Source organism: Rhamphochromis longiceps, linkage group LG4 (genome assembly GCF_057381845.1).
Source record: "Rhamphochromis longiceps isolate RC_006_pf linkage group LG4, R_longiceps_female_GT1.1, whole genome shotgun sequence".
In the NCBI taxonomy this organism is placed as follows: Eukaryota; Metazoa; Chordata; class Actinopteri; order Cichliformes; family Cichlidae; genus Rhamphochromis; species Rhamphochromis longiceps.
Window position 1 is genome coordinate 21,897,822 of NC_140560.1, and position 20,410 is coordinate 21,918,231.

The 20,410-nt window shown below is 40.2% G+C and overlaps 3 protein-coding genes across 5 annotated transcripts; 2 read left to right on the top strand and 1 right to left on the bottom strand.

Annotated features, from left to right (window-relative positions):
* The first annotated feature begins 807 nt into the window (after nucleotides 1–807).
* On the top strand, nucleotides 808–6,236 carry LOC146671550 (hydroxyacylglutathione hydrolase-like protein). 3 transcript variants are annotated; one of them, XM_085403791.1, is made up of 9 exons: nucleotides 808–951; nucleotides 1,187–1,328; nucleotides 2,038–2,102; nucleotides 2,195–2,312; nucleotides 2,440–2,548; nucleotides 2,818–2,921; nucleotides 3,198–3,299; nucleotides 3,614–3,693; nucleotides 5,252–6,236. In XM_085403791.1, exons 2-9 carry the CDS (start codon nucleotides 1,224–1,226, stop codon nucleotides 5,400–5,402), a joined length of 834 nt encoding a protein of 277 aa, XP_085259917.1. In that variant the 5' UTR covers nucleotides 808–951; nucleotides 1,187–1,223; the 3' UTR covers nucleotides 5,403–6,236. The 3 variants fall into 3 exon arrangements, with proteins under 3 accessions (XP_085259917.1, XP_085259919.1, XP_085259918.1); XM_085403793.1 differs by lacking the exon at nucleotides 3,198–3,299; XM_085403792.1 differs by lacking the exon at nucleotides 808–951 and having other exon boundaries at nucleotides 958–1,328.
* Nucleotides 6,237–6,284: 48 nt separating this feature from the next.
* On the bottom strand, nucleotides 6,285–11,216 carry ciao3 (cytosolic iron-sulfur assembly component 3). The gene is made up of 11 exons (XM_085403781.1): nucleotides 11,112–11,216; nucleotides 10,030–10,125; nucleotides 9,802–9,945; nucleotides 9,585–9,714; nucleotides 9,364–9,498; nucleotides 8,707–8,825; nucleotides 8,481–8,610; nucleotides 8,328–8,400; nucleotides 8,063–8,200; nucleotides 7,651–7,808; nucleotides 6,285–7,258 (listed from the first exon to the last, which is right to left on the bottom strand). Exons 1-11 carry the CDS (start codon nucleotides 11,175–11,177, stop codon nucleotides 7,017–7,019), a joined length of 1,431 nt encoding a protein of 476 aa, XP_085259907.1. The 5' UTR covers nucleotides 11,178–11,216; the 3' UTR covers nucleotides 6,285–7,016.
* Nucleotides 11,217–12,632: 1,416 nt separating this feature from the next.
* Nucleotides 12,633–20,201, top strand: e4f1 (E4F transcription factor 1). The gene is made up of 14 exons (XM_085403766.1): nucleotides 12,633–12,766; nucleotides 13,019–13,149; nucleotides 13,243–13,327; nucleotides 14,102–14,283; nucleotides 14,389–14,509; nucleotides 14,614–14,766; nucleotides 14,914–15,104; nucleotides 16,055–16,294; nucleotides 16,454–16,565; nucleotides 17,385–17,602; nucleotides 17,683–17,881; nucleotides 17,970–18,133; nucleotides 19,175–19,234; nucleotides 19,383–20,201. The coding sequence occupies exons 1-14, from the start codon at nucleotides 12,670–12,672 to the stop codon at nucleotides 19,746–19,748; spliced, it is 2,319 nt and encodes a 772-aa protein (XP_085259892.1). The 5' UTR covers nucleotides 12,633–12,669; the 3' UTR covers nucleotides 19,749–20,201.
* The last annotated feature ends 209 nt before the right edge of the window (nucleotides 20,202–20,410 follow it).

Below are 20,410 nucleotides of genomic sequence, written 5' to 3' on the forward strand. Positions count from 1 at the left end.
GGCAACTTCAGGTTCTGGCCCGCACCAAACATAGCACAGAGTGACTCTGGTTTAATTTGATGCTGCATGACTTCAGACATTATATAGAAAGCAGAGGTCCAAAAGTTGGCCAACGAAGGACAGGATCAGTGCATATGAAGTAATCTACCAGGGGCACCCCCACACCTTCTACAGGTTGGGTCTGCCTCTGGCACCAACTTAGCCCTTAAATTCAATCTTAAATTGAATGAGTGTGTGTCGAGCACACAATGATATAATGTGAACTTGGCCAAGGATAGAGTCCCACAGTTCTTTTGTCAAATGAGAGTTAAGGTCCTGTTCCCATTTAGATTTGATGGCAGCTACTGAAGAACATTTTAAATTGGAAATTGAATTGTACAAGGCTGATATTATGCCCCTAGAGGCTGGATTGACTATTAAAAAGCCATACTTTATCCATTGTTTAGTAATTTGAACTATATAAATGCACCACATTCATGTTTGCTTCTATATAAAAACTCTTTGCAAAATAATGATTAGCCATCCTAAAAGGTGTCAGATAATGTCTGAAAATGCCTATTCATGCTTTACTAATAGTTAATTACTATTATAAAATAATTATAGTCTTTAACAATGTAAAAATGTGAATAATTATTTGAAATTTTAGATGTTAATAATTTAACTGGTTTTTATTTTTAACCAAGGCTTGTACATTTCCAGGGGCAGAGAAGCATGAATCAAGAAAAAACACATTGATAAATAAGCCCCTACGACACACACACACACGTATATATTTGTAACAAATTTAAAGGCGTTTGACTGTTTCCAGCTCGATTAAAAGGTCTTAGTTTTGACCCTTTGATTCCACGATGTCGCGATAACTTCTTCGTCTGACAGAAATGTGAGTTAATAATTTGAAGATGGGCACCGTCCAGCTGCAATAAACGACCTGATCGGTACACTTAAAGAGAGGTAGCTCTTCTCTGATTTTTTTAAAACTATTTTTAGATTTTAGAGTCATGTGACATCATCAGGAAGTACTCGGCTACATGACACTGTAGTTTACGGGCTGGCGCAGCTTACACCGGCCAGCATGCTTATATCGACTACCTGTTTATGCTTGACGAAGTATTTAACATCTCGTGCAGAAGACAGGTGCGTTCAAGTAAATGATTCATACGTTGACTAATCAAACCTCTTCTTGAAGCGTCGCTCACTGTGGTGCGCATGCGTGTGCGGGTACCATGAAGGTAAAGGTGATCTCCATCCTGGAAGACAACTACATGTACCTGGTGATAGAGGAGCAGAGCAAACAGGCGATAGCTGTGGACCCGGCTGTGCCACACCGGGTGAGAGACATTGTTGTGCCTGTGATTTAAAAATGGCGTCATACTTCAGAAAAGACTTCAACTTATTTTTTTGATCATCTATGTATCTAACAAAACAAGGAAACAGTTTAAAAATTGATTCAGTGAAAAATCGAAAACTGGTTTGTTAAAAATAAGGAAATTTTATGGAGAGGTCAGAGGTATACAGAGGTCAAAAGGAATTGCACTGTCTCCAGAGAAGGCATGATAGGGTGCAAAGAGACACACTCTGGAAGTCAGTATGAGGAAGTGAGGAGTGACAGAGAAGTAGGGTGATGCAGGACCTGTATGAGGACAGCGAGATGGTGGTGAGGTGTGTTTGCTATGATGAGGCAGGAGTCAGGCAGGAGTCTCTGTGGGGACTATCATGTTTGCAGCAGACACTGTGATTTGTAGTGAGAGTGAAGCAAAACAGAATACATGTGTGTGAATGAGAGGGCGACAGGTGTGACTCTGCAAGGGGCAAAAGAAGGGAAGGTGGATCAGTTTAATTATGAGCCAACAAAAGAAGAAGAATTTTAAGGGCTGCAATAAATGTTTGCTTTCCTCATCATTTAATGCACCTTGTACATTCTCCTACTATTACACTTTTCTGAAGCTAAAACAATCATAGGACAAAGAAGCTGCACCTGAGGACTGTTTGGCTGTTTTGCTTTAAAAGTGACTGGATGATTTTTTTTTTCCCCCACAGCTGCTAGAAATAGTGAAACGAGAAGGCGTCTCCTTGATAGCTGTTCTCACCACACACCATCACTGGTAAGAGGAGCGTTTCGTGTCAGGTAACAACACTGCAAAGCATCTCAGTCAAATTGAGGCTAATGGAGTAATTTGGTGCCTCTGCTTACTAGGGACCATGCTCGTGGGAATGAGGCTCTGGTGAAGGAGGTCCCTGGCCTGAGGGTGTACGGGGGAGACGATCGAATCGGGGGTCTGACGGATAAAGTGACAAATGCACAGGAACTGAAGGTGTCCACAAAGCACCTACAGGAGCTCGATGAAGATGCCGTTTAGCTGCGTTTTGAAATTTTACAAACCTGTTGTCTTTTTCAGTTCTGATTTTTTTTTGCCTCGTTGTCCTTTTCTTCATCTGCAGTTTAGCTCCATCAATGTGAGGTGCCTGTTTACTCCCTGCCATACCTCTGGTCACATGTGCTACTTTGTTTGGGAGGATGAGTGCACTGACGCCCCTGCTGTGTTCACAGGTCTTTTTCTGTACACATAAAGAATCAGTGCACCGGTTGAAATCCAAGACACTAGTAGATTTCGCCATACTGCTTCTGACTGTACAGTAAAGGCAAAAAAAAAGACTCACTTCATGTTGCAACTGTTGTGTCTTCAGGCAAATAATCTTAATAACTGATTTCTGAGTGGCTAGAGATATGAATACTATAAGTTGTCCATGTTGTGTGCGATGACAAAAACTGACCACTGCCTCCTGTGACATCCCCTTGTCCTTTCTTTGGGTTGCTAGGGGATACGTTGTTCATTGGTGGATGTGGACGGTTCCTTGAGGGTACAGCAGAGCAGATGTACCACAACCTCACCCAGGTGCTTGGTTCCCTACCTCAAGACACGGTTAGTGGAAACAAGAAATACTAACTGTTTGCGTATGCATGTGTGTACGACCTCTACAGGGTTAACAACAGCTAGCATGACCTCAGATAAGTCTAAATCACTATAGTGAATCATCACTCCACAACAATCAGTGAATTGAGGGCAGGACTGGCTCTCTTTTCACCCTTCATAGTACAAACTGTCTTAAAAATGGCACAAAGCCCAGAATGAGTAAAGATACTGAAGCTGTGCTGTGAGCTAATCCCTACTTTAAATGAGGCTTTGTTCATCTTTTAGAAGGTGTTTTGTGGGCACGAGTACACCATAAAGAACTTGAAGTTTGCCATGCTGGTGGAGCCAGAAAATGAAAAGGTTAAGGAGATGCTGAGCTGGGCCAGGGTGAGCATGATACAGGAAGCTGCTACAAGAATAAGGCTTGCAGTTTTCTCTGGTGTTAGCCTGTCTCCTGATACGCAAATATATACAGATTACATAGTAGGTGATCCACAACTATTTCCAGTGTGTTAAAGGCATTTCAGTTAGATCATTGTTGTTGTTGTTTTTAAATATCTTGGACAACAATGGTGGTCTGTTGCACAGATAAGTAATCCTTTACAGGCTTTTGCTGCACAGAGAATAGTCCAAGCCTTAATCTTTAAATACATTTAAATATGTTTATACCAGGTTTCTTAAAGTGTTTGCTGTCTCTGCAGGCAAGAGATGATGATGACAAACCCACAGTGCCATCTACACTGATGGAAGAATTCGAATACAACCCTTTTCTTCGTGTCTCGTGAGTCTGGATGTTTATGTATAGCATATATAGAGTGATGGGTCAGGTGAAACACAATTACTTTAAAATCAAGTTAGTCACTATAAGCAACCTTTAATTCCTGTTCCAGAAACAAAAACTCCCTTTGTGGGAAACCCTTTGGGTCATTTCCAGCTCTGTGCTTTACCAGCTTTGCATCATTCACAGTTTAAAATAACCCTTGTTTATGTTATAATGGCTCTTGGAACTGCCTCCTACTAACTAAGTAACTAACTTTCTTGTGATTGGCTACCCCTCACAAACAGATTAGATACATTTTCTAGTCACGATTCATCTTTGTTTATATTTTGCTCAGAAAATGGGAAATGGGTGGAGGGATTCATTGAAACAGCTACAAACATATACATCAAATAAAAGTATATAAGACAAAAACATATTCTGTACAATCCTAACAAGCTTTAAAGTTAATATTTGATATGACCACCTTTATTCTTTAATACAGCCTGAACTGTAGTCTTCAGGAAAAGTCTTCCAGACTTCTTGAATTAGCTTCAAAGCTCTTTTTTTGGATCATGGCTGCTTTTTGTTCTGTTTTCTGTCCAGATGATCCCACACTGCTTCAAAAATGTTGCAGTCCAGCCTCTGGGGAGGCCAGTCCATGACTAATAGTGTTTCACTGTTTGTTTTTCTATCCAAGTGTGCTTTTACTGCATTGACAGTGTCGTTTCCACATTGCACTGATCTTCAGTGCTGTTCTTGTGTAATTTGGCATACCTCAGCTTTGCCTCCCTGTCCTTAAAAATTGCTTCTTAACAGCCACCCTTCCACTTCCTGCGGCTGAACAGATTTTCCTATTTGTTAATGGCATGACTTTCAGATGGTGTTCATCTGCTATCAATATATATATATATTTTTAGGCGTGCCACTTCTTCTTTTGTCTTCCACTTGTCCAGTTTCCTCTCTTTCTTCTTGTTTTTTTTTTAAGGACACTGTACACCAAGCTTTCAGCGAATAGTTTTTTAAGCTACTATTTTGTGTCAGTCAAACTGTATTATCTTTGGTATTTTTCATAGATGTAACTGTAACAAATTATGTGTTTTTGTTACAGGCTGCTAGAAACAAAGTGCCTAAAGATACTGTTTAAAATAGGTTCTTTGCTAATTTGTCACAACACCGGTTCATCACTTGAGTTGGATTCGTTGTTTATGCTCGAATGATTCATAGGTCAGTGTTAAGTGGCTGAGTAAATAATAACAATAAAAAAACATTCCTTTGAAAATGATTCACACTATTTTGCTCAAGACCACTTTAAAACGTTACAAGATAGTTTGATTCCTTGGAAGCAAAAGGGTGACTCAAGACTTGCACAACACTTCACGTACGACTGAAAAACAGGAAACGCTCAGTAACCGTGTGTTATTCTCTATGCTCGAATCAGTTTGTGGTCAACTGTTTTTAAAACCTGGACTGAACTAGAGGGAAGCTCTTAGTTTTCTCAAATATTTTTATTTTGTACTATAGTGTAGTGTAGTGGTGCATCAGTTGTGTTTCTTCCTTTTCAAATCTTTTTTTACTGCAGGGAGGAAGCAGTGCAGAAGTTCACGGGGAAGACTGACCCCATAGAGGTGCTGAGGGTCCTGCGAAAAGAGAAGGACAAATTCAAGAAGCCCAAGGAGAGACTTCCTCCTCACGCCATGCTGGCTCTGGAATGGGGGCTCCTCAGACCTTGAAGTCCACATTCACAGGCATCAGCAGTAGTATGTAAATCAGTTAACCAGAGCTAACAGAATGAGGATGAAGGTGAAAAACTGAATGCAGCAAGACACAAGACCTGTAGAGTGCATTGTTTTGTTGCTTTAAAACAAAGTCTGACCAATACACCCCTGAGTGCTGGTTAACCATCAAGTGGAATCCCCTCTTTGCATTTAAAATGCAGTACAAAGCTGCTGTCATTAAATATTCCTCAGAAACAAATTAATTTAGAGGCCGGTCTCCCAGTCTCTTACACACCAACTGCACCAGTTAACGTCTGTTAATACCAATTTTCAGTAAAACTGTCGAGATTACATTTTGTGTATTTATTGATTCAAATAACTGGTTTTGGAAGAAATGTAACCTTCAGTTCATTATTATTTGTATGCATGTGAAACTTTCATTGCTTTGATATTTACTTTTTTTTTTTATAGACATTTTTCTGTCTGGTAACATTGCTACAGTTCTCTCATTTAACTTTTTTGGTCAGTTTAGAGATGATGTATATGTGTATATATATATTTCCCAGTGTCTTTGTCCTCTTAATTCTGGAAGTGAAAGCTTCAGATCTAATTTACCTTAATTTAAGTGAATTTGTTTGTCATTTAGACTCTACCTTGTGCTCACTATTTTGGGACAGGTATCGAATATGTTAAAGTGTATTACAAGGGTAGAAAAATACATGCAGTGAACATCACTATGAATGTAAATTGATGATTTTCATCCCAAAGATTACATGCACAAAATACAAGAGCCTAAAAGCTGTATATGGGAGTCAAAAGATTATTTAATAAAACATCGGTCTCAATCCATATTCAGGACACATTGTTCTTTTTTCAGTAACTTATAAAACACACAGCTATAATTAATGTTTATTTTCAAAATGTGTACACACATGTAACGATCAAATCAATGAATACATTTTGCTTACATTTTAACAGGTTTTCACATATTTACTAAGAATATATGAGCTTGTTGGCTGTGTCAACTTTATACCAAAGTTTTCAGCAGCACAAAGGTGGCCCAGTGGCTAAATCACTGCGATGACTTTTGCTGAACCTGTTCAAAGCAGGTTAAATGGCACATTTTCATCTTTAAATGCAATACAGATTCTCTGCTGGTGGAATACCTTACATATGTGCACGTTATTAAGCCGTATCTTAGTAACATCACAAATGAAGCTCAGCTGTAAAGCATCATCTCTGATTAGAATTGGATGACACTCATAGGGATCATTTTGTGTGCAAGAGTCGTCGTGTGATGTGTGAAATGCTCATTTTTTAATGTGAGTGTACATAGAACCTGAAGCAGAAATGCCAGTTTAACAGAGAAACTTGATAACCACCTCCATTATCGCCGACTCTGGTTTTAGGTTTTGTCAAGGCAGCTAAGGAAGAGACAGCCTGACTGTGTTGGTCTTCCTTCATTGTATACCCCTCTGCCATAAAGCTTTTAGGTGAGGAAAGTGTTTTACAAAGAGGTATTAGCAAACAAATATTATATATTTGGACGATCTGTAGACACAGCCTGTCCAAAATTTGTGCAAAATAAAACTCTGCAGAAACACTCTGCTGGACAACAAAAAACATGTATCACCACTTCATAGCGAGACCATTGGTCATTTTTTCCACAGTGTGGTATTGTGTGTGTAACAGCTCTTTGGCTCTTTCATCTCCTACACTGTTGAGCCAGGACTGGTACAATTCAGCTACGCGAGCGTCATCTTCTGGCAACAGGGGGCGCTCTGCTTTGTAGAGATCCTCAACTTTCTGGAGCAACTCCTTTTGGTTTTGGCCAGTCGAGGGCTTCACCTGCCCGCCGCCATTCAGGCATCCTGAACAAGAGGTAAAGACAAACATAGATAAACATTAAATAACAAACGGCAAGCTGATGTGACTATTGTGGAGTTTGTTTGTTGGTTATTCCCCTGACGATGTAATGCATGCATGTTGTACTATTCACTTCACAGATGTGACTAAATGCTGCATCTTATAATTTCATGTCCATTTGTATGTAGCAATGCCATTTTTAAAACATTCGGACCAGCTTATCGCTTAGCGTGGCTAATTTGCATGTAAAAATGATAGTGCTGAGGTAACAATTCAGTCTCTTATGTGGGTAACCTCCTATTCTAATAGGTCAAAAGTTCAATGGCTCACATGAAAAAAAAAAAAAAAAAAAAAAAAAGGTATCTGGAAAGTTGAACATCTGCATTTTTCACCTCACCTGATGGGCAGGCCATAACTTCAACAAAGTGGTAAGGCGATTTTCCCCTCTTGAGTTTTTGCACCAGGTTCTGAATGTTGCGGAAGCCGTAGGCTGAGGCAAAGCACAGCAGGACAACGCCATCTTTCTCTAGACTTACCTCCTGGAAGTCTTTATTCCTGTGGCAAAGAGTGATTGTGTCGGGTTCTTGCATCATATAAATCAACAGAAACTGAACATTCCCCTGACATGGTGGAGTGGCATAATCAGTCTCATGAGTAGTGTTACTTTGAGATGATCTAGCTACTGTGAATGTGCATCACGAGCACAGAATGTGTCCTCATTTATATTTGGTTTCGAGCTTGGCTGTTCCAGAACACATCACACCACCGTGAAGCGCTTCTGCTGCTTTAAGAAGAGGCGACATGCTCACCTGAGGGTCTTGTAGGTAAGATTCTTCACCTCCTCTCCGAAAAGGTGCTTGGCAGCATGTGTAAAAACGTGATGCAGGTAACCTCCTGATCCACTCCCAGCATGACTCAGGAACTCATCTCCACAGAAACTGCTGAACCTGTGATAAAAAAAATAAATGAATAGGGAATGAGTCTAGCTATGCAGGTGGAATTGTATAATTACTTTATGTGAGTGAATTATCAAATTTTTTTAAAAAAAAAAAAGCAAAATGAAAAAGAATGTACATTGTATCTGGGGCAGCAGACTCCAGATCATTAAGGGACACATTTTCCTCCTCCAGCATTTTCAGAACCTCCCCTTTAATAGATAGGAAAAATAAGACCGACGATAATGCGAGTCCATACGCACAAAGACCACTATAGGAGTAATCACTGTACCAGACGTGATGACACAATCCACTTCACGGGTCTCAGCGTTGGGCATGTAGAAGTCTGACCGTGAAGCCTCAAGTTTCTTGTCAAAGCAAGGCATTACTGCCACATGGTAGATCTGCTGTGGACTCAGCTTCTAAAAATACATGGAACACACATTTCAGCAGCCTCTCTTTTTGAGACTTTTGAACTGTGTATATTTACACCACTCCTCAACAAATACAAAGCTCACCTGTCGTTCAGCAAAATAGCTTTTGACCAAAGATCCCATCATCTGCTGGGGGGAGCGAGTGGTACTAATAAATGGAAGAATATACTCCCCGTGAGTCTTCTCTGCATAACAGATCCACCCTGAACCAAAGAGAGACACTTGCCTAAGACAGTCCAGGCTGGGTTGAAGAATAAAGTTGGTCAGACTAATTATTGACTTTCAAGCTTGTTAGAATTGTACAAACTCTGTGTACCCATTATCTACTCTATTTCAGTTTCATTTTGCACATTTCAATAAATCACTCCATCTATTTCCACCATTTTTCTAGCAAAATATAAAGAAATGAAGGGTGGCCCAAGACTTCTACACAGTATTATGTCAGTTATGTGGCCCATCACTGTTAACTAACCCAACTGCATACTGGATTACTAGATATTATTTGACACTGGAGGACTGACTTCTGTTAATTTAACCTTTGATCAAATCAATAAATATAATAAGTAGCTAATAAAATTTTAAACATTCTTTCTTTGTGAGAGTGGAACATTTATTTATTTATTTATTTTTTTACACAAGGACAGTAAACGATTAAAGACAAACAAGGATGACGTGAAAAAGGCAGGACCCTCCAACATCACTAATTTTACTTTGTGCTCCTGAGTGTTTCTGGTGGAATACCTGGACAGGCTGACGTTAGCATGGGCAGGGCCTTACTATCCTGTTCCTTCCTTTGGAAACGCTCCACAAACTCTCTCTGACTTTCCAGCAGACTAAAGGTCCGACTGAAGCTGGTATCAAACACATGATGAACTCCTGCAACAACAGTAACAACAACAATTTTCAGAGGTGACTATGTCAACCTAAATAAGCCCATTGTTTGAATGCATATTTACACTCACCAAGGTCTTTGAAGAACGAGGTAAGCCTCCTGCCTGCCTCACTACTGCTCAGGTTATAATGTGCTGCCAGGGAGGCTCTGGCCTGTGGTGACACTGACACCACCACAATCTTTTGCTCTGTCTCATTGGCCTGAAGTTGAAATGATTCACAGGTGAAAATGATGCCAGGCTAAATTATTAGTCTCATGTAAGTAGCATTCAGACGACGTAACTCTACCTTGTTCCTACGGAGCACTTTGAAGAGCTCTTCATGGCTTTGCTGTGTGATGAGGACACTCTCAGCTGAGGTGATACAGCCACTGCAGGCCAAACAGTCGTTCAGTGTGATCTTTGCTTTCTCCAACTTCTGCTTCCCACCATCCTAAAAACACATTTGATGAACTCAAAATATGGGGCGGTGCAATACCTGAAATTCAACAACTCAAACTCAAGCCTTTAAACCCACCTTGTTGACTTGTACATAACTGCCATCATCTTCTATCTGTATTTTGGCCACAGATTTACCTTGTTTCTTCTCTACTTTGACAGGCTTAACACACTCCTGCAGAAAAAAGTCAACAAGAAAAAAGAAATTAGCAATTTTTTAAATGCTAAATCCACATACAATGTTCTTTTAATTCTTTTATTGTTCTCAATTTTGGGGTTTGCCACGGTGGATCATCTTCCACCACCTGGCCCTAGTATCCCCTCCTGTCACACCAACTCTCTGCATGTCCTTTTTCACTACATCCATGAATCTCACTAAGGTCTACCTCTTTTCCCCATTCCTGCTTTCTCTGGTTCCACAAAGACACAGTGCAACACCTTCAGACCTTCTCTATCAACACTCTCAAAGCAAACATTGCTCCTTCTCGGAGCAACATACTGAAACACATACTGCTGCTCACTGATTGGTCACCTTCACCTTAGGTCTTCTTAACCTAACTTCCACACCTTTTTTCTCATATCTTCATGGTGTGGCTCATCAGCTTAATCTGGTTAAAAGGTTCACTAGGCATTTCATTCCTCCATAGGTATGTCATCTCGATCAACCGCCTTTCCATTCATGTACAATAGAAAACAATTTATGACAACGCCCAGAGGCACCAAAGAAAACTAAAACAACACAGGAAAAAGTATATGATAGGACATAAAACACAAAACCATTGCTAGCGAGCGCGATAAGCTCTTTTTAAAAGACTTGTTTCCAGCAGTTCGTCATACTTGCGTCATGATCGCTATAACTAGCAGTAAGCTAACTGCGCAACATCCGTCTCGTCACTTTAAAGTTCACGGATTTTACAAACTGAGACAAAATTACTCCAATTTATAAATATCGTAATATGGCGAACTTTGTTCGAAAACTACTCTATGTCAACTCACAACAGATAAGAACAGTTACGGTTAGATATGCTAGCGACTTGGGTAGGTTTTCTTCAATTAGTATTATTTTTTTATACATACACGTGAAGCTAATCACTCGTTAGCGATGTCCCACAAAAATACATATGATATTGTAAGATGTTACACGAGTGTTACAAAACCTGCCTGAGAAGGAGTTATAAAATCATCGAGGTCTGTCAGCTGCAGCACACCGCTGAAATGAGAAGCCATATTTACTGCCGTAAAGTTTACTCGTATGTCGCGAATAGCAGGGAGAAACACAGACACAAACCTTAGAAATGTCAACTGTATACCTATGTCAATAAATACATAAATTATATTGTTTTACGAAGCCAAAACACTGATACCCACAATTATCTTTTTTCTACGAATGTTTTCTTTAAAGCGTAAAACCACTTGACCCTTAAATGACCCCCCCACTGCAAGGTCATTTAAGGGTAAAAGATCACCAGTACATTTGCCAAAGTCTTATTTTTGTACTGCTTAGTGTTGCCACTCATGACTCATAAAGGTCTCTGTGTAAATATGAAATGGCTGTAACATAAGGCAACGAAGCATTGAAACAGGCGATGTGAAGCAGGGACAAGAGTTTGTTCCTTCTCCATTTAAATCAATACAAATGTAAGTTCATAAAATTAGACCTCTTGAAGAAGTCTCCCTTGCATTAAGTGCAATGCCATGGGCCATTATCAAGGTTCGATGTGAGCAACTACAGCCAGCATGAACCTAGACTACACACTTGTTACATGGATGTGGAAATTTATTTCTGCCACAGTAAAAAAAAAAAAAGTAAGGCAGAGCTGGGTCGAAATCTTGAGTTATTATCTCAAACTTTCAAGTTACATATTTCCACTTACTAAGTATCTTAAAATTTCGAGTTATTTATGAAATTTCAAATTTTTCAATATATCTAAAGTTTGTCTTACAAATAGCAAAAAACAGTTTTCTTCAGCAGTGGGAACATGTTTCTGCTGAAAATTTTTGTTTCCTGTCCATATGTTATGTATCATACATTTTCAAGATACTCAGTAAACTGACATTCTAACATAATAATCTGAAATTTTAGAGGATGATTTAAAATGTCGATTTAGCTCTGGCATTAAAGAAGAAGAAGAAGAAGAAGATAAGTATTACAACTTAGAAGTGATTTAAAGTTACCTTTCACTCAGCAGTTAGCTCTAACCATACCAGGAAAAATACCAACTGGAGCATAACAGAAACCGTTGTTTTCCTCACTCCTTTAAGTTTAACTCATTTGGGATTAACTCGTTTAAGAGTGTGGGTGCAAAGGAGCACTCCTCACATGTATTATTGCCACCGGTTTGTGGGATTTCCCAGTGGTTTGTAAAGACATACATGTATACAGCGAGCGCCATTTATAGTTTGTTTTCTTCTAGAAATGTCTCTATATATTATTTACCCGTCACACGTCATTTCAACTGCGCATATATGAAGGAAAAATAGAAATAGAAATATTGTATATTCTTTCCTAATAAATCTTATATTAAATGTACTGAGCTGAATGAGAGCTGCCTGTATTATGTGTATGTAAACATGCATTTTCAACATAATGAATTTTCGCCTTTCTGTCCGCGAGAAGACATACGCACGCGCTCTTTGTTGTTATGACTACGGGGTCGTAAATCCGCCATGTTTTCCTCCCTTTTGCAGCGTTGCGACAGAGACGGAGGATTGAAACGACATGAGTGTGGAAAATAATCATACGGCAGAAAGTGAGCGGGAGCAAACGAAGAACGGCAATGAGACAATCACCATTCAAACCACGCTGGGAGACGAAGGTGAGTCCTCATAGCAGCTAAAGCAGATCTGAACTGTTTATTGATTATTGTGTTTGGGCCTAACTTCCTTCATCTTCAAATGTTGCTAACTGCCGTTAGCAAGATTAGCTTGTTTGCGACCTCGCCTCAGCGTTGTCCACGTTAGAAGTCCAGCCAGTATTTGGGAAAACTTTACAGCAGACAGGTGATGGCTTACTGCAAAAACAGGTGAGGTTGCCGCACATTGTAAGGGCTTGTTTCTGTGCTTTTTAGATGAAGATGTACACAAGTGCGGACGCTGTCAGTCCGAGTTTTCCACATTGGAGGCTTTCATCCAGCACAAGTTACACCACTGCAAACGTGTGGAGGCACGGGACGCCAGCAGCCTCGATGGCAGCCCAGAGGTATAAGATGTGATGTGTGTTTTCGGGGAACACTCTAAAATCGGAGGGTTTTTACTGAGTCACATCAGGTTGAATGCTGTAAAATTTTCACAGGTTGCTGCGGTCAATGGAATTTCTTCTTCAGAGGCGAAAACGGCTGAAGGAGCATCTTCAGCAGAGGCAGTGAAGACTACCGACGGTGAGTCAAGCAGCAAAATCTATTCCCCTGTTAGCCGTTTAGCTAATGCAATGATAGACCTCATAATACAAATTTTAAAAATGGATCCTTTGTAAATATAAATAAACAGAATTTAATGATTTTCAAACCTCTTAAACCCATATTTTATGAAAAAGCATTAATGATGCCTTTCCAGATGCCCAAGCTTGTAATTACATAAATATTAGTGCACACTCATAACATCAGAGATGCAGGCTTTTGACCTTAGCGCAGACGACAATCCCATGGTCTCTCTGTCTTTAATCCAGAGGACACTGCATCCATCTTTTCCAAAAAGAATTTCAGATTTTGACTTTATTTGACCGCAGATCTGTTTTTCACTTTGCCTCAAATCCATTTTAAATGAGCTTTGGCCCCGAGAAGCCGTGATACAGTAATTTTGATGAGATAATCGTGCCTGGTATCAGTTTAAACATTTAATTTTTTTTTTTGTGTTCTATTGTGAATAAATTAAGGGTTTATGAGATTTAGAAATGGATTCTGTTTATATTTACAGTTTACACAATGACCCATCTTTTTGAATTTGGCTTGTATTTACCTGCATTTCCCACATTGTATTTTTCTCAATGTGTGTTTAATCCCAGCATTAATCTAAATCCTAAGAGGCTGAGATGAGACAATGTTCAGTATGTTAGTGACAAGTCTCTTCAGCTCAAGTTAACATTGTTTTAAGCTTTTTATTAGATTTCAGATTGAATTATTACTTTGGCTTTTTTTTCTTTTTCCTCCTCACAGATGTAAGCGACACTCAGTTAGGTCGAGGGCGCAGGAAGAAAACTGCTTCCCTTAAAGTGTCTGACCAGTCAGATGAAACAGAAGGAGTCGTATCTGACAGTGGTGACAGTGACAAGCTCATGTATAAAGTCAACACAGAGGGACGTTACATTTGCCACCTTTGTAAAAAAACATTTAAAACTGTGAGTTTGCATTTATTTTAATTGGAAAATGTAAACACAATGGTTATTAGGAGTTTATGTTGCTAATTTGGCCTGTGTGATTTATTCATTTTTTCTTCTTCTCAGACCAATATCTTGAGAACGCACATGAAAACTCACAGTGACCAGAAAAACTTCTCATGTGACCTATGTGGGACGTCGTTTCGAACAAAAGGTTCCCTGATTCGTCACAACCGTCGCCACACCGGTACGACGAGAAAACCGACGTCACACGAGACCTATTTATTTAATCCGACGTCATCTCGTGAAAATGACCTAACTACATTTTAAATGACATCTTTTCTCTTGCAGATGAGCGGCCGTATCGATGTACCCTGTGTGGCCAGGCCTTCAGAGAATCCGGTGCTCTCACCAGACACCTCAAAGCTCTCACACCATGCACAGAAAAGATCCGCTTTGTTCAGTACAAGGAAATCCTGGTCAGCAAGGATGGAGTGCAGAAAGGTTGGATTTAGCTCCTGTCTTTGTGTATTTGTTCTTAAGAAACTAGCTAAAAACTAACAAGTCGTCTTTATGGATGTATAGTCAGTTTAATTTATAGTGTATTATGCCTCAGTTTGAAGATTTGCTGATTCTTTGCGATTTGTTCAGGAATCGACGCTGATCAAGCTGCAGTGGCTGCCCAGCAAGAGGTTGTAGTTGTGGAGGAGCAGCAGCCGGTGGAGCAGGAAATGGTGGAGGCTGAGACCGCTGTGGTCAGTGTGGTAGAGTCTGGTTCCCAAGAGGTTCTCCATCAGGTCCACTTTACAATGGAGGTTGATGGAACTACACAGGAGCAACAGGTTAGGATGAAGATTCAAACACTATTTTTAAACTCTTGCTAAAATGCACACATAAGACATACTGAATCCTCTCCTTTAAAGTTATTTGGTGCATTTTTGCACGAGATTCTTTTGAGGCAGTTTAAAGTAGAGTTACACAGAATTTTTTTTTTTTTTCTTCAAATCTGCAAAGAGATGATTGCCAGCATTCATAATTTCTGGAACTTTTCTTTGATGTAGTTTTCTATTTGTTCAAATGTAACATTTCTCACAGTGCTCCAGCTTACTACAGAGAGCTTTCCTGTAAAAATGAAATCAGTTTATCCCACTTATATCTAACATGCTTTTCAATATCTGCACCCCTCTGTAATTACACTGCAGATACACTAGTTGGCAGTGGTGGTACTATTGAGGTTTTGCAGATGTGTGACTGGTAACCATGTGACATTAACTGGGATGTAACAAGCAAGGTGAAAATGTAGGATTAAGTGAATAAGGCCTGAGTCACACAGGTCAGTGACCATCTGGCAACCGCAGGTCATGAGGGGAAAAATAAGTTCACTGACCGGTTGCATGTGGTGGCTGCAGCTTGATGACAATTGCTGGGAAAATCATTGCTAAAGCCCCAGTCACACAAGCCTAGAGACCAGTCAGTGACACTGGTTTTCTCATAGCGACTCATCTCTCCCTGGGGAAAACATTGTGTATTCCTCGATCAGTTGGCAGAAACCTCTTTGTGATTATTTGGTTGCTAGCATATCGCTGCCATCGCCTTTAGTTTGCATGTAAGAGACAGACTTGTCTACAAAATGCTCACCAGCTACTCTCCGGGCTGCAGTGACTGGTGAGAGGCAACAGTCAGCTGCAGGCTAGTCTAATGAAATTAGCACAGATTGTGTTATGACTCATGCTCTCTAGTTTAAAGCCTGTCATTCTTTCCTTGTCTGTGCTGTCGGTCTCTCTCATGTCAGGTGGTGGTGGAGCAGTCTCAGGCAGAAGCTCTGGCGGCTGCTGCAGCAGCAGGTGACAATCTCATCTGTCAGGCCATCATCAACTCTGGCATTGCACTGGGGACAGAGGAGACTGTAGTTGAAGAGACAGAGACCCCACATGCAACTGAGGAGATAAATAAAGTTGTTTCGGAGCACCCTGAAGCCGACGGAGGCGTCATTGAGATCCAAGTTAAAGAGGAGTTTGTGGAGATGGAGGAGGTAAGTACTGGGAGTGTGAATTGACACAGCATATACATTCACCAGACCAGGAAATGGTACGCTTCGTTATTTTGTTAAAAGTCAAGGTTTTTCATCACGAGACACTGTTGTATTTTCTTTCTGGTGCATTTTAAGTTTTCTGTGGTTTTTGTTTTGTAGGAAACGGGTGACAGTGGTGATCGGACATCATCAAAACTGCACACTTGTCCACACTGTAACCGCTCCTTCAAGGGATTGAATTATTTCCGCTTTCATGTTAAGGGCCATTTAGGTAAGTCTCTACCCAGCACTGCGACTTCATCAATTAATGGTTGTATGGAGGCTGTGTCAGAGTAAACTGGTATGAAACCACTTGACTACAGGAATCACATTCTTCATGGGCGTGTGGATGTTAAACAGCAAGGACTGAAGGTTGCTGACTCTAGCACTGCTAACGTTAGCTAAAAATACGACTTCATTATTAAAGATTGTTTGTCACTTTCCAGTGGCTCTTAAATATATGCTGAATATTCTTGCTACATTTAACCACACCCATTATACTGGTGCCAGGATTTTGTTTAAAAAAATATAGATAAATAAGTAATTTATTTATGTTTTAATTATTAGGCCTTTATTTTCACAGGGCAGTAGAGTAGATGGGGAAAGTGAGGAGAGCAAAATGTTGCGAATGACTTGGAGTCCACTCTGTCATTCACACGTCTTTTGGTTGCTTGCTCAACTTTGTTAGCTATACTTTCGTAATTTTATTTAACCTGTAATTTTTTTTATTAGGGTTAATGAGATTTTTTAGTCACCAGAGACCTCCCTCGTCCTTGTCATGTTTTTTTGTTTGTTTGTTTTTTTGTTTTGAAATTAACTCTCATCGTGTGACTCGGTCTTACCAACTTCCAACATAGTTGTTCCTGTTGCCAAATACAGAGAAATACAGAAAGTCGCCGCTGATTTCTCTATCGTTATTTACACTCTACAAAGTCATGCCAAGTGTGCTGGATTCAGTCTTTTGTTGTCTCAGTTCTGACCTTCTTGCTTTATAGGTGCCACTTGTGGTAAAAGATGTTTTGTTCTTGTGTTTCCCTTCCTCTTTATGCAGGTTATAAGCCCTTCAAGTGTACACTGTGCCATAAAGAGTTTCTAACTGGTTACCTGCTGAAGAAACACATGGAAGTCCATGTCAACGAGAGGAGATACAAGTGCGGCGAGTGTGGCAAGCTCTACAAAACCATCGGCCATGTACGGGAACACATGAGGGCACACTCAGATGACAGACCTTACCACTGTACCAGATGCAACAAGGCATACAAAACCAAGGTAATTCATTAAAAAAAATTCTTGAACTAATGGCTTGGGGGATTTCACTCCAGTCTAACAGATTTTCTTCTCTTTCTCAGAATGCCTTGCAAGTGCACCAGCGGACTCATGGTGATGTAAGACCGTATGTGTGTCAGTTTTGCTCGAGGGGCTTCAGAGAGAAAGGCTCTCTGGTACGACACATCCGCCATCACACCGGCGAGAAGCCTTTCAAGTGCCCAAAGTGTGCACGGGGCTTTGCTGAGCACGGGACTCTCAATCGGCACATGCGCGCTAAAGGTCAGGACGACACACAAAGCCTAACTGACTTATGTACTGGCAGCACAGATGCAAACAGCCCAGTTAACACAACCTGTATTTATACCAGGCGGCTGCCATAAGGATGACGCCTGTGAGCAGCAGGTTGTTTTAACAGAAGGACAGACAACACTGGACAGTCCCGATGCAACAGCCATCATCTCAGACGATCCTAACGCTGTGTTGGTGGAGTTCTCCTCAGTGGTGGCAGACACACAAGAGTATATAATCAAGGTTAGCACTACAGGTTAACAGAAAACATAGTCTTTGCATAACAGTTATTAGATGGGCAGAAAAAAACAAAGCTGTTAAACAGTTGCTGTGAGGGGGGGTTCAAAGTTTGGAGCATGTTGCCAAATCTGTCCAGAGTTCAGTCACAGCAGGTGCTATTCTCTCTTTTAGATCAGCGACTAAAGTGCAAGCTGAAGTGTGTAATTTCACTCTTCAAGTTGTACTAAATGATTATATCTGCAGCGAACTGATTGGGTCGCTGATTACAGCCAAACAATTTCCTTTGCCAAGTTTAGGGCCTAGATTACGAGATTTCCGAACCACAGCAAAATGTTGTATGTGATATTTCATTAGTTTTAAAGAGAAGTGTTACTGCAGAATGACTGGAATGGGGTTGAAATACTTGAAGAGCAATTTTGTATTCAGTGGAAAGTCAGAACTAAGGCAGTTTGTAAAGGTCTGAATTTCAAAAGGAAAACTCCTTTTATCTTTTTAAACAAAAAATCAAAAGTTTTTTTTAAACCAAATTAGTACTTTGAGCATTTTCCATTCATACCAGAGAAATTTAGTTTGAAAACCAGCAAAAACAAATATGACTTTTGTCAAGCACTGTTTGAAGCATTTTTTTTTTCTGTACAAGCTGCCTTAAGGCTGTGAAGCATTTGTAAGAATTCATGAACGCATATATTTGGCCTATGATTTTGTGGACTTGGGGACCTCCTGTTCTTGTGTCCATATGTGGGAAGATTGAAATAGGGAGAGCAGGAACTGGAAGTACATAATAAAATGTGCAACAGATATGACTTTGTCAGGAATTGTAATGTAGGTGGATTTCAAAGCAGCCAGTAGATTAAAAGCAACTGTGTGCACTCTAAATCAGGGCCAATTAGACTTGTACTCTGGAGAAGGACGTTGTGTGGTCCTGTTAGATACCTTAAGTCCATTTGCAGTCCACTCAAAGGATTTGTTTGCATGCATCCACAGTGTCTAAATAAACACAAAAATCCTGATTATTAATTTGCTTTGTTGTTTTCCATCATTCAGACACAAACGGAGGAGGAAGTGCAGCAAGAAGTGACGGTCATTGAAGACAGCCAAAATGAGGTTGGTTCACAAGGATTATATGAACGTGTGTTGGAGCATTTTGCAGAATATGTGAATCTCATTATTTGCTAAAATTCAAGTTGAACCCATATAGTGTTTTAAAAAAACAAAATGAAACAAAAAAGCCATCAAACTCTGTCCCTCCCAGATGGGAAACCACATCGTGAAGGTGGTGCAGAGACTCGTCAGCCAATCGCAGAGTGCGGGTGGCACAAGCAGCCACCAGATCATTGTGCGAAATGTGGCCGAGAACGAGGAAGGCCTGTCCATCTCTGACTGCGGCGATACCATCACCATCGCCACGCCCGAGAGCCTCACCGAGCAGGTGGCCATGACGCTGGCCTCCGCCATCAGTGATGGCAGACTGCTGGCCAGGGCAGGTACAGCGGAGGGAACTGTTACTATGGTTACCACGGAGGAAACATTGGAAGAAGGAGTACAAGTGGTGCAGCAGCAAGAGGAATATGTCATCACCTCCCCAGACGAGGTGGAGTTTCAAACAGTCGTTGTATGATCAAAGCGGATGCTAACTACAGACTGTTGTGGCTTTGATTATGACTTTGTAGCCAGTAACTGTACAGTTTATTTGCACTTCAAGTGAAAAAAACCCAAACTAAGGCCAAAGTGTTTTTGATTCATGCGGTACACAAGTGTGCCACAGGACTACTGCTTCATCACACAGCTCATTTTTGTTGGTCGATCTACTAACATTATTCTCTTCATTAAATGTTTTGTCTAATTTGGGAACTTTTGGATCTTAAAATGATAGGCATGCACAAATGCATGTTTGTTTTTTGATGAAATAAATGAAACATGCCATTTGTCGTTGCCTAGTTTTTGGCAGTTTTTGTACGGCAAATAAAAATAGCTGTTTTTTACATAAAATGACATCATTTAATTTCAGTTTTTCCTTCCTTCATGTCTCGGTCAGGTGTGAAAAACACTGTGGCTGTTCTGAGCTGGTCAGTCACAATGAATCTCTAAGTTTGATAGATGTAAAAATATCAGATTAGCTAGAGTTTGCATCAAATAAATGCTATTTTCTTACATAGTTCAGTTTTTTGGGGGGGGTTTTTCCAGTCATGTTTTCTCTGAGTGGAAAAACTCCTGATGCTTCTACTTTGTGTCTTTGCTGCTTGACTAAAATAATGTGTTGTTGGTCATTTTACTTTATGG